The sequence below is a fragment of the Labrus bergylta genome, chromosome 8, assembly GCF_963930695.1.
Source record: "Labrus bergylta chromosome 8, fLabBer1.1, whole genome shotgun sequence".
NCBI classification, from domain to species: domain Eukaryota; kingdom Metazoa; phylum Chordata; class Actinopteri; order Labriformes; family Labridae; genus Labrus; species Labrus bergylta.
The window spans coordinates 15,018,209-15,033,156 of NC_089202.1; the positions used below are offsets into that span (position 1 = coordinate 15,018,209).

Sequence of the window (14,948 nt, forward strand, 5' to 3'; positions counted from 1 at the left end):
TTTTGTTTTCATGTGTGCTTCAGGAATTCATAAAGAAGCAATCATTTACAATCAGTTTTTTCAGTATTTTCCTTTGTGATACTGTTTTGAATACCTTGACTTGATCATCTGCCAATACTGTGTATCCTCCCAGTACTAGGGGGAAAGAAAATGTTCTACTTTTAGAAGCTGTATACTACTCAACCTGTATGGATGGGATGTTATTGCGCATATCAGTTGGCTCAGTAAACTGAAGGAATCCAAACCTTTAAAACACCTGTGTTTCAAACTATCTTCAAATGTCTATAAATAAACAACAAGACAGATTTAAAAGTGTAATAGACTGAATTCTAATAGTCTTGGTTAACTTTACACTTTTTGCTGGCAGCTTACTGTCTTTCTTTGCCGTTCTCACACAGTAGTTACTAGTTGCGACCATTAAAAACAACATGTTATTGCTGTTAAGGGGGCAGTTTTAAGCATAAAAAAACTATTGAATGTTTGGGCGTTAAGAAATTAAGGTATCGGATTTCTACAGTGACCGACACACTTGGTAATTCCCAATACTGCATATTTTTTGTGTATTATTACATCACATATCAAGATGCTGAACTTGGAAGTACCACAGCTCATTCACTGTGTCATGTGTCCCCCGGCTTGTTGTTCTTGCCGACTAAGATTAGAGTAAGCGATTTAAAGATAGCCACAAAGGCCATTAAAGTAGGGATATCTATTGACTTGCTTAATTTAGGATCAGAGGGCTTCTGGATGCTCATTTACACTTGCAAGATCAAGATAAGTCGTTATGGATCAGATCCTATGGGGACAGAAACAATTAACAGGTGACACAAATGCCAAACACACACACACACACACACACACACACACACACACACACACACACACACATTTACATACATAAATACATTCAGCCTTGAATGTACGGATTTAGAGTCTTTGAATTAGAGAGAAAAGAATATGGATGCCCTGCAGAGCAGTAACAGATTTGGAGCTTAGGCTGCAGAAAGTGCTTATATATAGCCAGTCTTAGTGCCCTGTAAAGGCCTGGCCTCAGAGGCTGATTACCAGCAAGTTTTCTACACAGGAGTTTCCCCTCAGGCTCTCTTTGTGTCCTCGTCCACCCTCCTACAGCCAGGTTGTCTCCCTCTGTGTCTATAAATTTAGCAAAGCCAACTCAGGCTTACAGTTAGAAGGACAGGTTAGGAAAACAACACACACATGCACACACACTTGCGTCCATCTAGTCACCTGAATTGACACCAGAGCTGTCGTCAGTCTTGCACCGCAAGAGGCCCTGGAAATGAAGCCTTTCGAGACGCACATCAATAGTAATGTGGCAGGAGGATTAATGGCACTAAAGATTAATGAAGTTATAAAGGAGGCGCACAAATGCACATGTGCATGTTAACAGTCCCCATATGTTGCAAACTGTTGGAGAACAGGCTACCTTGTGCTCTTCATATGGCGAAAACCTGGAGTCTGCTAATAAATGAGACCACAGTCAGCATGTGGCAATTAGCATACACTCATATGCTTACATACCAGCACTTTAAAAGGAGTGCTTGAAGTGTTCTTTTTATCACTTTGCCTTTGTAATTCTCTTTTCTTTTTTTTTTTTTTTACCTCTGTGATCTTTCCTGTCTGCAGTGCACATGATGGAAATTCCCTTCATCGGGAATTAGGGCTGCTGTATTGTGTGTGCTGACGTGTGTGTGTGTGTTTGTGTCTGTTTGCTTTCCGTTATGGGGACACTGCCTCAGTCCATGCGTCATCTTTGGTCTCCCGCTCCCACGGCTGCTGTGAAATTCCCACTCCTGTTGAGAGGATTACACTTACACTGACCGTGAATGTGTGTGTTTTTGTGCAAGTGTGTGTGTTTGTGTGTGTGTGAATGTGTGCATGAGGACACGCTTAAAGTTGAGAAGTTACCCCGCCATTTCTTATTATCTTGTCGGGGTGATTTATTTATGAATGAGTTTTTCTTGTTACAATGAGTCAGATGCATAAAAATGAATAAAAGCTTGTGGTTGCTTTTTTTTAGTTTTTTTGGGGGTAAATTTATAAATGAAAGTAAGGGCAAGGTGATTAACTTAAGTTGCATTTATGTCATGAGGGATCATGTCTTAGGACGAGGAAGTAAAAAATGTGAAAAATAAGATCCAAGCCTTCACAAGTTCTTCTGACTCACACATTTGTCTATCCGTAATGAGACCTGCACTGATCCACACAACAGAGTCGAGAAAATGAAGCCTTATGCCAGTCAGTCATTTTTTAGGGTCGCCTCGCTTAATGAGCGTAATCATGCTAAGAGGTCCCAGATAGAGACCTTCGGGGCCCCCTGTCCTGCAGCCAGCATTTGCTCCTACATGGTGGTCAGAGGTCAGGGGGACTGCCATGCACAGCTGGCAAAGATTAACAACACAGCACATGTGCACATTCGCGTACACAAATGCACCATTGTGCACAGGCCTCCTGCCCGTGTATGCTTGTATGCACATGTTTGTAGTGTTGGCTTTATTTCCAACATTCATTTAGCTGTGATGGGGCCGCTGCGGATGAAATACTGCCAACAGAGTGGCACATAAATAGAATATGGCTTCCACAAAATTCCTAGGAATGCTGAGGCCTTAAAATATGAAGATGTTGTTACCCGTATTTTTTATTGTATTATTTATTGTATGCTAAAACTGCACTGTGCATCTGCAATTAAGTCCCATCAAAATTGTAGAGAAAACACCACCACGCCCCATTGACTGTGTAAAGGTGCTTCTCCTTCACTATCCCAAGTTCCCAAATGGTTAGAAACATTGAATTTTGATTTAAAAAGCTGCTGAACACAAAGAAACTTGACTCAAAAGTAAGGACGAAAGTAAAAAACATGCAATAAAAACGAGACACAAAACGGAAAATTGGGAAAATGTGGGATCGAAACACCAAGGCGATTGTCCGGACACTTTGTAAAGATTATAGTTTCATTTCTTGAAGAAAAACAAGGTGAAGAGAAGGAACGCAAAGACAAACTGACTAAACTTAGTTCATGTAAAGTCCTTATACAGTCCTGCTATAAACCTGATGTCCATTTGGTGTGAGATGTGACATACTGCTACCTATGCACACAGTGTTACTGAACTCTCTGGCTGGGCCTGTTTGTAGGGTGGCAGGCCTCTCACCACAGAGAGCTTTGTGTGTAAACACCCAGGGAAAAAGTGCAGAGGGAGCACCCAGGGACAGTACCACTGTATGGACGTACATACATCAGTGTGCATTGTCTTCTCATTGTCTCTATCAGCAGCATGTATGTGTCCAGGGTACATGTTGTTGTTTGTACGTCATTGTCCCCCAATGAATGAGGCCTTTATTTTGTACGAGGGCGGCATGCACACACACCAGAGTATGCTCGAGTACATATTCACACCCACGTAGCATGTGACCAGCCTAATCGTACCCTGACCAGATCCTCTTCTTTACACACAAACACACATACACAGTGTGTGGGTGAAGGACATATACTAACACTAAGCATGTGACGCCTTTCCTTATCATACCCCAATCCCTGCCCACATCCCTGCACAAACACATTTTATGTTCTTTTTCGAGACAGTAAACACTCATCAAAACCAGGCCCAGAACAAAGCACTCACACGTGCAACTCTAACACACACCTGAGTGTGAGCAGCTGGTGTGTGTGTGTGTGCATGTATGCAGAGAAGGATCTGGCTGTGATGTGTGTGGAATAGCCAATGCTGACGAAAGAGGCAGAAAATAAACACGGGGCTCATGGGGAGTATTGTAATCCCAACTTCCTGTCACAGTCAGCGCCTATTTACAGACCAACAATGGGAAAAGGCACAGCCAGTCTGCACACACACACACACACACGCACGCACACTGGGGTTGGTTCACTTTGTTTTCAGTGTGTGTGAATGAAGTGATACTGAAATAGATTGGTGAGCTAATACACATATCATATTATAGGGTAATACAAAGTGCTGTCAATAGCAGGCAGGTCTTTTTTCCAACTTCACTATCTGAACTGGAACACAGATAGAACACATTAAGTCCAGAAACAATACATTTTCAGAAACCTTCTCCCCCTTTTTTTTTATTGACGTGCAAAGGGGCTGCAGGTGTAAATTAGCTCTATGCGTAGTTTGCGTACTCTGATACAATGCATCAAATGGAAACATTTATTTTTTATTTTGTTTCATGGTCCCTTTGCAAAAATAGTTTAACATGAGTACTCGTACAGTTGTAAAGGTTGTAAACAAACCCGAAGGTTCCCAAACTTTTTGAAAAGCTAAATGACAATCTGAACTCTGAATCTTTTTTGCCCTTTTTTTTTTTTTTTTAAGCAACGTTGCCATGTTTTAAGTCTTGGAGCAATTATCCAGTGAGTACAATGTAATCCAATAGAACCAAGGGACAAGGAACTTTTTAAAGTTTGTATTAACAGGAGTCTTTCCTTTCCTAAATTGATAATATTTAATTTTGTATTATTGCAAACAAACACGTCATATTAATGTTCTTAAATTTACAGCAACTTGTTGAATATTGACTTTTACAAGTCGTTTAAAAGCACCTTTAATGCCTTATTCTGTATGACATAAACTACGAGGAGGCATATACGAGTTTAAAAAATGAAGCAACCTCAGAATGATTGTTATAGATAATAAAACAGAAGGCTGCTGCTGCACATATAGTAATATCTTTATATGCATTGCTTAGTGTTGTAGTTCTAACACAGTTTCTGTTTATAAAAAATCACAATAACTAATAATAGCACTGTGCTGTCTCGCTATAAATACAACCCTGGCTAAAATACTGCTTTAGAAAGTCTTAGTTAATTTGTTGCATCTGAGTTCCTGCAGTCCAGTGTGTGTGTCTTCTTTGATCATAATGTTTTCGACCACAGCAGGTCTGTGTAATCACAGCCTTAATCCCTGGCCTAGAATCACACACAGAAACATCGGAGTTGATAGAAAGCCTTAGCTCTGTTTCCCTGAAGGCTTTGCCTAAATCCATACTCGCATTGATTGTTCAATCTACTCTTTTGGTTAAACAGGGAGTGGGATAAAGCCACAGCTCCTGGATGATACGCTCTGGGGGTGTATGGGGGCACACATGCGCCCATGTGTTTGATTACGTCTAAATGAGATGGCAGCAACAGAGTAAGGGTATCGGATAGATGTGTGTATGTGCGTACTTGTGTGTAAGGCGAGTGCGGTGGGCAGCTAAACACAGGCACTCAAAGAATCTCTTTCTTCTCTTTTGAAGTGAGTTCAAATGCTCTTCAAAGACTGTCTGCCTGTATGACGGTGCAGGAGGAGGGGGCATAGAGAGTGAGTGGGTGACCATGTGCTCTGCTCTAAACGCAGCTTCAGTTGCTGCTGTTAAGGTTAAGTTAAGTTGTCGTCTGCTTCCAAAATTACATTTCAGGATTCTTGTATTAGCTGCATGTGTGAGTGCAGCCAAGCGCACACAACTTTAGTTGGCCACACTCCCCTAACAGACTGCCATGAGCCAGTCACACAGATGTGTGAGCACGGTGGTATTATTAGCCTTTGGGATGTGTCCATCATTATTACAAGTATTCACTCAGTTCCCTGTATTTTAGGTTCACATAATCAAATGAAGTGTAGTACATTGAACAAAGCATGAAGGTCATGATTTTCAGGTTAAAAAACTGCTTTACAGAGGAGTCCAGCTTATTTATTCAGAATGAATTTTAACACATGCTATTTATTACTGTCTAATGCTTAGTTTGGCACACTTACGTGAGATATGTTTCTGACTAACAAATGACCCAAAGAAAACACTAAAGCTTAAAAAGCTTGGAGACCCTCCAGTGACCTGTAGAAAGACTAACATCAATGTGGTGACTTTGGATAACTGCTTTTCAATAAGTTCTATAAATTGTTGAAGGTGTTACTGGTTGCTTATTTACGCTTTTGGGTAACTAGCATGGTAGTCAGTAGTGACAGGAAAGAAAGTGGTAGAGATGCAAGATGTATTTCTTCCTTCACTATACAGTGTGCTGGGTTCTTATTTTTACCGAAGAAATCACAAGCATGTATTATTGTATTTAAGTTAGTGTGGTGTTTATTGTACCATTAATTGTTGCCCAATTTAGGGATTGATATTCTGATTTTTAGCTTTGGTTTTCGACCAATTGTTTTTGTTACTGTATGTTGAACCAAAGCACACACACAGCATGTTGCCTTTTTTAAATCATCAGCTAATTCAATCACAGTCCTGTTGTGATTTTAATTCTGGATGACTTCCTGCCCGTCTCTGTCTGTCCTCTTGCTCCTGACTGCCTCTCTCCCCTCCTTCCCAGCCCTTGCGAGTGTCTCCCCTAGAGCAGAAATTACATGCTGCTTTGTGCCTGGTGTAAACAATGTTTTCAACAGTGCAGGCCTGTCCTGTCTCTCCCTCTCTCTCTCTCTCTCTCTCTCTCACCCTCTCTCATCGCCTCAGGGGATGAGTGGAGAGCGCAGGGAGAGGGCTGGCATAAAGAGGGGGAGGAGGATTGATGAGAGAGAGGGAGGTATCAGTAGGATAAAGGGAGAAGAGGAGGAGGGTTGACGAGAACAAGAGGAAAAGAGCAACAGTCTGTTCCTGGAGCAAAAAAAAAAAAATGGCCCAACCAGTCTGCGTAATAAGCATAATAAGAGAGGGTGAAGGGTGACACCTCCCTACCACCAAACAGACAGACACATACACACACTCTGGATAACTACCATTCAGCGTAATGATAGTCAATGGGCTCTGATTATCTCAGCATTACCTAGTGTACATACCCTGAAGCCCCTGTCTTTGTCAGCACACTTAACTTGTGCCAGCAGACTCATGCTGAAGGAAAGGAAATCAGACTCTTGTGCTATAAAAGCAGGTAGGCATGCAGACATGATGTGCAAATGTGCAGTCTGGTTTATTCTGTTGTTAAAAAGCCAGAGGTAGTGTTCAACTTTTAGGTGGTAGTTTCTGTGAGCTTGTTATCTCCCTGACAGACAAAACACAACATCTTTATTCCTTTCTAGCTCTTTATCTCTTTCTATTTCCTTCGCTCTGTCTCCCTCCGTGTGTGAGGCCTGGCAGCCAGGGATCTAGAGGTTACATAAAGTGGATGTGAATCTGGGGAAGAAAGCAGAGAGATGTTACATAAAGAGCTGTAGCTGGACAAAGGTTAATAAAAATGGAGCCTTGTACTGTAGGCAGGAGGCATGGGAGAGAGTAAGCTTGAAAAAAACATAGAGAATGGCCATTACATAAACAGATAAAGATGGGGTGAATTATTGGTGGCTTTGCTTTAGAGTTACATAAAGAGATGGGTCCATCTAGCAAAATGAATTACAGCATGTGTGTGATGCTTGTCAGCCAAATCTGAACTCATAATACCTTAAAAGACATATTTTTTTCTGATTTCTGTCTGTGTTTTACACACACGGATTAGTGAAGGTACCACGCAATCGAAGTCACTCACACACACACACACACACACAGACACACACACAAAAATATTAAAATGTGCATGCTACTGCTCACACACAAGTTAGCAAGCGGCAAACTGGTTGTATGTCGAACATGCATACATGGACAACTTAACGGCTCTTCTGGTGTTCTCTACACTTCTCATCTTTTTGATATCATTCAGTGTTGTGAGAACATTTCTCCTATCTCTCTGTCTTTCCAACAGACACTTGAGAAACTCTTAAGTCTCTTAAAAGTCCCCCTAACTAACAGTTTTGACTTTAGGAACTTTCTGATATGATGCTTTTGTGAATAACTTGTATCTTCACCATGATCTGGTCTTTACTCCAAGGGAAATTCTTATAAAACATGATTCGAAGAATTTTCCTACGATTCTCTCAGAATATGTTACAAGGAGCAATTCTTTGTACTAGGGAGCTTTATGAATTTGGCCCCTGATCCTTCAATTGTTTGTTTATCCCTCCACGCCACGCCACATCACTGCTCAGTCCATCCACAGCTTCCCATCATCTATCTGCTTTCTCTCTTTTCATCCCCTTTTCCCCCGCTCTTCCTCCTGCCCCCCTCTCCCTTTACCGTCTGCTTTTTGCAAAATGTCATACAACACTCTGTAATATCTATCATTAGAAGGGGGAGGCAACATGAAAGGCTCATGCTTATTAAAGTGTGCGCTTGAGTGTGCAGGCGCATCTGTCTGACTCAATAACTTAAGGAAAAATAATATTTTAAAACGAGATGTACTTTTGTGACAAATGGAGAAAATGTATTTCTGGCGGTATCAAAACGGTTGCATAAGATATTACGCAGTCAGTTATTTAACACTGAGATATGTCTTTATATTTACCTTTACATGCAATGGGCATGTGGAAGCACAAAATATTTTCTTAATTCATGTCTCTATTTTCTTAACCAGATACTACTACAACAAGAGGATACTCCATAAGACCAAAGGCAAGAGGTTCACATACAAGTTCAACTTCAATAAACTGGTTTTGGTCAACTACCCCTTCATTGACATGGGCTCCACTGGTAAGTCTGGACAGTCTGACACTGTGTGTGTGTGTGCATGTTTAAATATATCTTAATCCCTCAATAGGATAGCATGATTACATGATTACATAGGATTACACAGGAGAACCTAATATATCATTTCTTAGTATTCTTTTCTTCTTCTTTTTTTTCCCCTTCCATGCTCCCTCCCCTGTTGTCTCCACTCTCCAGGAAGCAGCGTCCCACAGAGCGCTCCTCCTGTCCCCACTGGTGCAGGGACTCACTTCCGTTTCCCTCCCTCCACACCATCTGAAGTCCTCTCCCCGAATGAAGACCTACGCAGCCCTGGTGGCATGTTCAGCTCTGTGGCCCGACGTATGGCCCGTGGCTCCGTTAGCGACTGCAGCGATGGCACCTCTGTCAATTCTGAGATTGAGGATGGCAACACGGGAGCGGGAGAAGAGAGGGGAGAGAGGGGTGTGAGTGGAGGAGGACATGGTGGTGTTGGTTACAGAAGCATCATTCATCCACGTCTTTCTCATGAAGCCCTGTTTCGCATGTACGGAGGACCAGGCAACCCCGCTGGACACCCAGGCTCCCGTGGCCCTGCTGGGCACCGGATCCACCAAGAGCCCCTGTCCCCCTTCCCTGTGTCTCCTTTACCAGGACCAGGAGGAGCCGGTCTGCTAGCACCTCCTCTGTCTCCAGCGCTCTCCATGACCCCAACATCTCACCTCCCCTACACCCCCTCACCCACACTGTCACCAATGTTAGGCTCTCACTTCTCCTTCAACGCTGAGGACATGAAACGCTACCTGCAGGCTCACACCCAGTCCGTGTACAACTACGGCTTGAGCCCCAGAGCCTTCCTCCAGTACCCCAACATCGTCATCCCTCAGCCCCACCGGCCATCTGCAGAAAAAACCCTGACCGGAGAGAGAGGAGAGAGAGCAGAACGAGTAGCTGCCGGGGTAGGAGAGCGGCACCATCATCCATCCCTGGCTCACTCCGCCCACCACCATCCGCATTCGCATTCGCATCCGCATCCGCATCCGCCTCATTCCGCCCATCCTCACCCCCATTCTCACTCCATGCACCACTCGCTCCACCTGGGTGAGGAACCTCCACACATGTCTCCCTTCAAGTTCAAGCTGCAGCCACCACCGCTGGGCAGGAAGCAGAGAGATAGTCAGAGTAAACCCAGGCAGAGCTCCATGTCCTCAGGCTCAGGATCTGGGTCCATGTCATCTACATCTGGCCTCGGCTCCTCGCTGTCGTTTGGCAGCGACCTAAGCTCAGCCAGTGGCTCAGGCCTGATTTCTGCCTCCTCCTCGACACAGTCCCTAAACAGTGCAGGACTTCCCAAGATAAAGGTGAGTTACATGGACATGAACTTCTCCCTCCGTGATCCATGCATTAATCTCAAAATAAGATATGTGACCACAAAGTCTTAAAAAGGACACATGTATTTCTTCCTCAGTATTAATAACATGCTGTTGTCAGACGTTATCCAAAAGATAACATTTTGTTTTAATTAATGCTTCAGGTGAATACTAATAAAACCTTACTGGACTGAAATGTTGTATTAGAAATTATCAGCGGCTTCTACAACTTCACCCTTTCATGTTGTGTTTATCTTCGCCTCTGTTTCCTATTTATCTTATTTACCAGGTGGAGCCCATCTCTGATATCGAGTCAGAGGAAGAGGTGGAGGTGACCGACATTAGTGATGAGGACCCAGATGAGCGAGATGAGGATTTTGAGCTCTTTTCCCCTCGCCACCCCAGACCCCTCAACCACCACCACCACCACCACCACCACCATCACCATACTAACGGCACAGCAATGCCCAAACACCATCCCCATCCTGATGAGGACCTTGATGAGGACGTGTTCAAAGCCCCTGCTCCGCCTCCGCCTAGCCTGATGCCCTTCTTCACCTCACATCACACACACTCCACTTTGCATCGCGGGTTGCCCACCCTCAAGAGTGAACCCATTGAACCAGGGGATGGTCACACACCTCCCCCTCAGACAGGGTCGGCTGGAGCTTCCCAGACAAAATGCATCCCCCTAAAGTTGCGATTCAAGAGGCGCTGGAGTGAAGACCAGCGCATGGAGGCCTCACAGGAGGAGTCGGACGACAAGAAAGTACGACCCCAGGAGGAGAGGGAAAAGGAGAGGCAAAGTAATGGACGGATGGAGATGGATGAAGATGGGACAGGCAGCGGGGATGGAGACAGTCCTCCACCGTTGACGTACGAGGGCTCTTTAACCACACCGTTGTCTTCACAGCGGAGAGTGAGTGCTGAGCTGCATCGTGCCACTGCACAGCTGTCTCTGGAAAACAAAGACTGCTGATGTGAGACACAAACACTACTGCTCCAGTAGTACTGGAGGTGGAACAGGGGTGTGTAAATGGTCTCTCTGTAATCCCTCTTCCACACTTGCAAACTAGATTCCTGAAACCTCCAGTGAACTGAGAGCTCAGTCCAACATACACACATACTAAACCTTCACCTCAAAGAAAGCCTGACTCTTGTTTTGTCAAATCTTTCACCAGACCTCTGTCTGGATCAGGGTTCTTCTGGGACACATCTTTTTTGGGAGGTGGGACTCACTCAGACTAAGCCATGCCAGCCAACAGTGACTGTGATGGGGGTGAAATCAGAGGGAGGCTCCCCTTATGAAACTTGACTCCAAGTTCACCTCCCACCTGGCCAGTGAAGCTCCCCATGCCCTGCACCGGTAGCACAGCTCCCTCATTCAGACCCCATCCGTCAAATCAGCAGCACTTTCCTGAGGAGACACACACTTCCCTTAAAACCCAGAAACCAACCTAGGATGATGTTGCTTACACTCTCCCCTATGTTTTTTTTCCTGAAAGCTGGTGGGACTTCGATAAGTGCCTGTATCTAAAACCCACAACCCTGGATGTACAGGAAAGATAACAAAGGATAAAGAAGAGTGCAATGATAAATCATTCTTTAAGTCATGAAATGCTTGTAAAGTTCAAAAAGATACTGACAAAAACAAGTGTGTCTCAAAGACTGAAGAGTGGGGCTGTTTTAAACCTGGCCCACTCCACTCAGGGAAGTCTATTGCTGTATGTTTATTGGAATCATGCACACAAACACACAGGCAAAAACACAGCCAACAGTGAAGAAGACCCACAATGGAAATCACAGAAGTACACACACACATTCACAAATACACTGACTTTGACTCTCGCACACTGTTCTCTTAGAGCTTTTGACTTTTGTATAACCTTTTCCTGTCTCTCTCCTGTCCTGTTACTTTTTCTCTTGCGAACCACCTGTGGAAACATGACTCGATTTAAGAAATAGTTGTAACCCCAGGAAGATACTAGTTGAAGCATGACGAGGAGACCATTGTAGAAAAAAGGACAGCATATGGGACCAACAGTGGGGGAAGGCAGCAGGATGGATTCTGAGGCGTTCATGTAACTGTTAACCAGCCTAATCACCTCATCTAACATGGCTTGTATATTTAAAAACAAATCTGCAGGCCAAGCAGCACAGAATACCAGATCACCAGCTAAAGCTCCTCTAACAATCGTAATGTTAAACTAAACCAGCAAACACACATACAGACACAACACTGCCTTTTGCTCCCAAATACACACACACACACACACTGTCCGGACCTCCAGCTCTCCCTGAAGTGGCATCATCCTCAGACTCTGACAGTGTTTAACGCTGCCAGGCCTGTGAGAGTCTGAGAGAGCAGGGAACACCTTAGACCTCACACACACTTACACTCACACACAGCCTATCTATGCCTTGTTTTTATAGGATGTATAAAAGTGCAAACTGAGCTCTAATAACACACAAACAGACTATATCTTTATATATTCTAAATATTATAATTAAATGAGTTACATTTTAAAGACAGCCATAGCATTTTAATGGTAAGAATGATTTTGTAAGTGGATTTTTTTTTTTTTTTTTTTTGAAGTGATAAGAAACTTGTTTAGTGATATACGGTTACATGGAGGGTGGGTGGACAAGATAAAGAGGGGTGGAGGTCCAGGTTTGTCTTGTAAATTAGTTTCATAGAAGAAACAAGCCACAAGACCAGCATAGGAGTTTAAGATACTGACAATGACTCACTCTGCTGTTCACTGTATTTTCAGCACGCAGCACTCTTCTTCTTCCTGTCTACACAGTCTAGCTTATAGGGTTCTCCCAGGCTTGTGCTCTCCTGGCCCTAGGCCATCTCTCCAGGCTCTCTGTGTGTGTGCTTAGTGTTAGCCAATGGGTTATTAGTTAAGTAGTAATCCTGTCTTTTTTTTTTTTATTCCACTTAGCATAATGCTCCAAAGTTCACTGCAGCAAGGGGGAGGGGGTAAAGGGGTTAATCATTACTGTATGATAGCCTGTAACATGTGAGACCCTGTCCTTAAAGGCCCCTCTCCTACAACTATGCACATTTACACATACACAAATGATTATGTCTAACATCCTGGAGGCCAGGTCGTCGAGGGCTCTGATTGGACACCAAGGCGAGCTGTGTTAAACAGCAGCCTGTCCCCTCCTGGCCAGCGACAAGTCAGATCTATTGCAGCGACCTGTGAGATCGACAGCCTCCAGGCAGTCTGTGTGGCTGAGCTGATTGAATTTCCTCATCAGACCCCTGTGGGCTGGACTGGAGCATGTCACAACACACACACACACACACACACACACACAGACACACACAGACAGACACACACACACACACACACACAGACAGACACACACACACACACACACACACACACACACACACACACACACACACACCCCGAGTCCTGAGTCTGTACCTGAACTGATAGCTGCCTTATTACTACTTGTCATATCTCAGTAACAGATGAGGAATCTGTCTTACCTGCTCTGCACTCTTTCTCTCTCCTCTTTCCATTTCCTTTTTTCCTCACTCTGTTTCAGGCATTTGTCTGACGTCCCGCTAACTGAGGGGCAGTCTGACTCAGTCATGATATTGCAGGGTAAAAAGATTGACTGGACTCTTGATTGTAACACAGGCTATCTCTCGTCCTGTTCCTGGCCTCTACAGTCACTGAGCGGTAGATAAACAGCACAGTTACATTTCTCTATCAGAAGAAGAAAGGTTTCTCAGTTTATTTTTCTGATGTTGATATTGATTATTGTTGGTGTTATTATTGTTCCCATTGGGTTATGTACCTTTCCATCTGGCATTATTATTATTCCATGGTTCTGTTAGCGGTTGCTTTTTATGTTGTGTACATCCTTTCTCTCTTTCAAACCTTGAAGCCCCATAAACCAGAGATGTTTTACTTATATTTAGTTTTTACAAATGTAAAATAACTCAAATGTGTAATATTAATTTTGATGCTGACAGAAAAAAACACCCAGGGCAGAGAGAAGAAGGGCAGTGGCAAAGGATTTTATTTAGAGGGAGAGGGAGGAGTGATTTTATCTTTTTGTCATGTATTGTAATTTTTGTTTTATAATGTTACTATTATCTCTCTCTTGCTCTTGTAAATTTTTTCTTGTTTTTTTTTCTTGGGGGGGGGGGGGGTTATATTTCAAAAGAAGAAAAAAGATGTGTATTGTTCGACTCTGTAAAGGTCTATCTTCCCCCTCTTTCAGTCTCTTCTTTTGCCTTGTCTCCCCCGAGCAGTTACATAACACTCAGATGGAGAGATGAGAGTTAATACCATGATGTAACATTGAATTTCTCCACTTCTTTAGTGTTTTTTTTCCAAACTTGTAATTAAGCTGTAATCAGGGTTAATTAAAACTGGTTAAAACCCAATATGAATATCAATGTGTTGTTTATGTCTGCTATTCTCTCAATCATCCATATTTATTAGTGACGCATAATAAGACAGTTCAGTTTTTTTGTAAACAGAGATTAGCTCCTTTCTTTTTGTCTCATCAACACGCCAACACAAATATAAGAGCTTTAGGTATTTCTGAGGCCACTTCAAAATGACAATAAATATGTCATTTGGCTTTTTTTTCAAGCAATTTGTCCGAAAGACTAGGTCTTATTTTCTTAAAGAATAAAAAGCTGTAAGCTTTTTGGCAGTGACTTTTACACAGATATTACACTTTATATTTTTAAAATGTTAATTCAGTTTTATGGTGATTTCTTTTCTGTCAAATTATATCGTTAGCTAGCTGCAAGTTTTTACATTTTATCTTTCTTCCAGCATTTTTAATTAAAGGAGTAATATGTAACTATGTCACCTAGCGTTTAAAATGGGTACTGCAGTCCAAATTAAAAATATTGGACAGCACTGTCTCCTCCCGCCCGGCCTCCCTAAAGTCAATGTGCACACAGGTTGCCATGTCGCACTGAAGCTTCAGTGTTTAGCCAGCTATGCATCTGTCTTGAAACTTTTCTGCATTCTAACCCCTCTCCATTTTTCAAAAGCACCTCCAATATTTATCCAAGTTTGATCACGTTACTGCATGGTC

At 43.1% G+C, this 14,948-nt stretch overlaps 1 protein-coding gene across 1 annotated transcript in view; it reads left to right on the forward strand.

Moving 5' to 3' along the window:
* erfl3 (Ets2 repressor factor like 3) overlaps positions 1-14,280 on the forward strand; it is a 47,271-nt gene extending 32,991 nt beyond the window's left edge. The window contains exons 3-5 of the mRNA XM_065957782.1: positions 8,405-8,520; positions 8,713-9,854; positions 10,153-14,280. Of these exons, the coding sequence (XP_065813854.1) occupies positions 8,405-8,520; positions 8,713-9,854; positions 10,153-10,842 (1,948 nt within the window). The 3' untranslated portion in view covers positions 10,843-14,280. The remainder of the gene's footprint in view (positions 1-8,404; positions 8,521-8,712; positions 9,855-10,152) is intronic.
* The last annotated feature ends 668 nt before the right edge of the window (positions 14,281-14,948 follow it).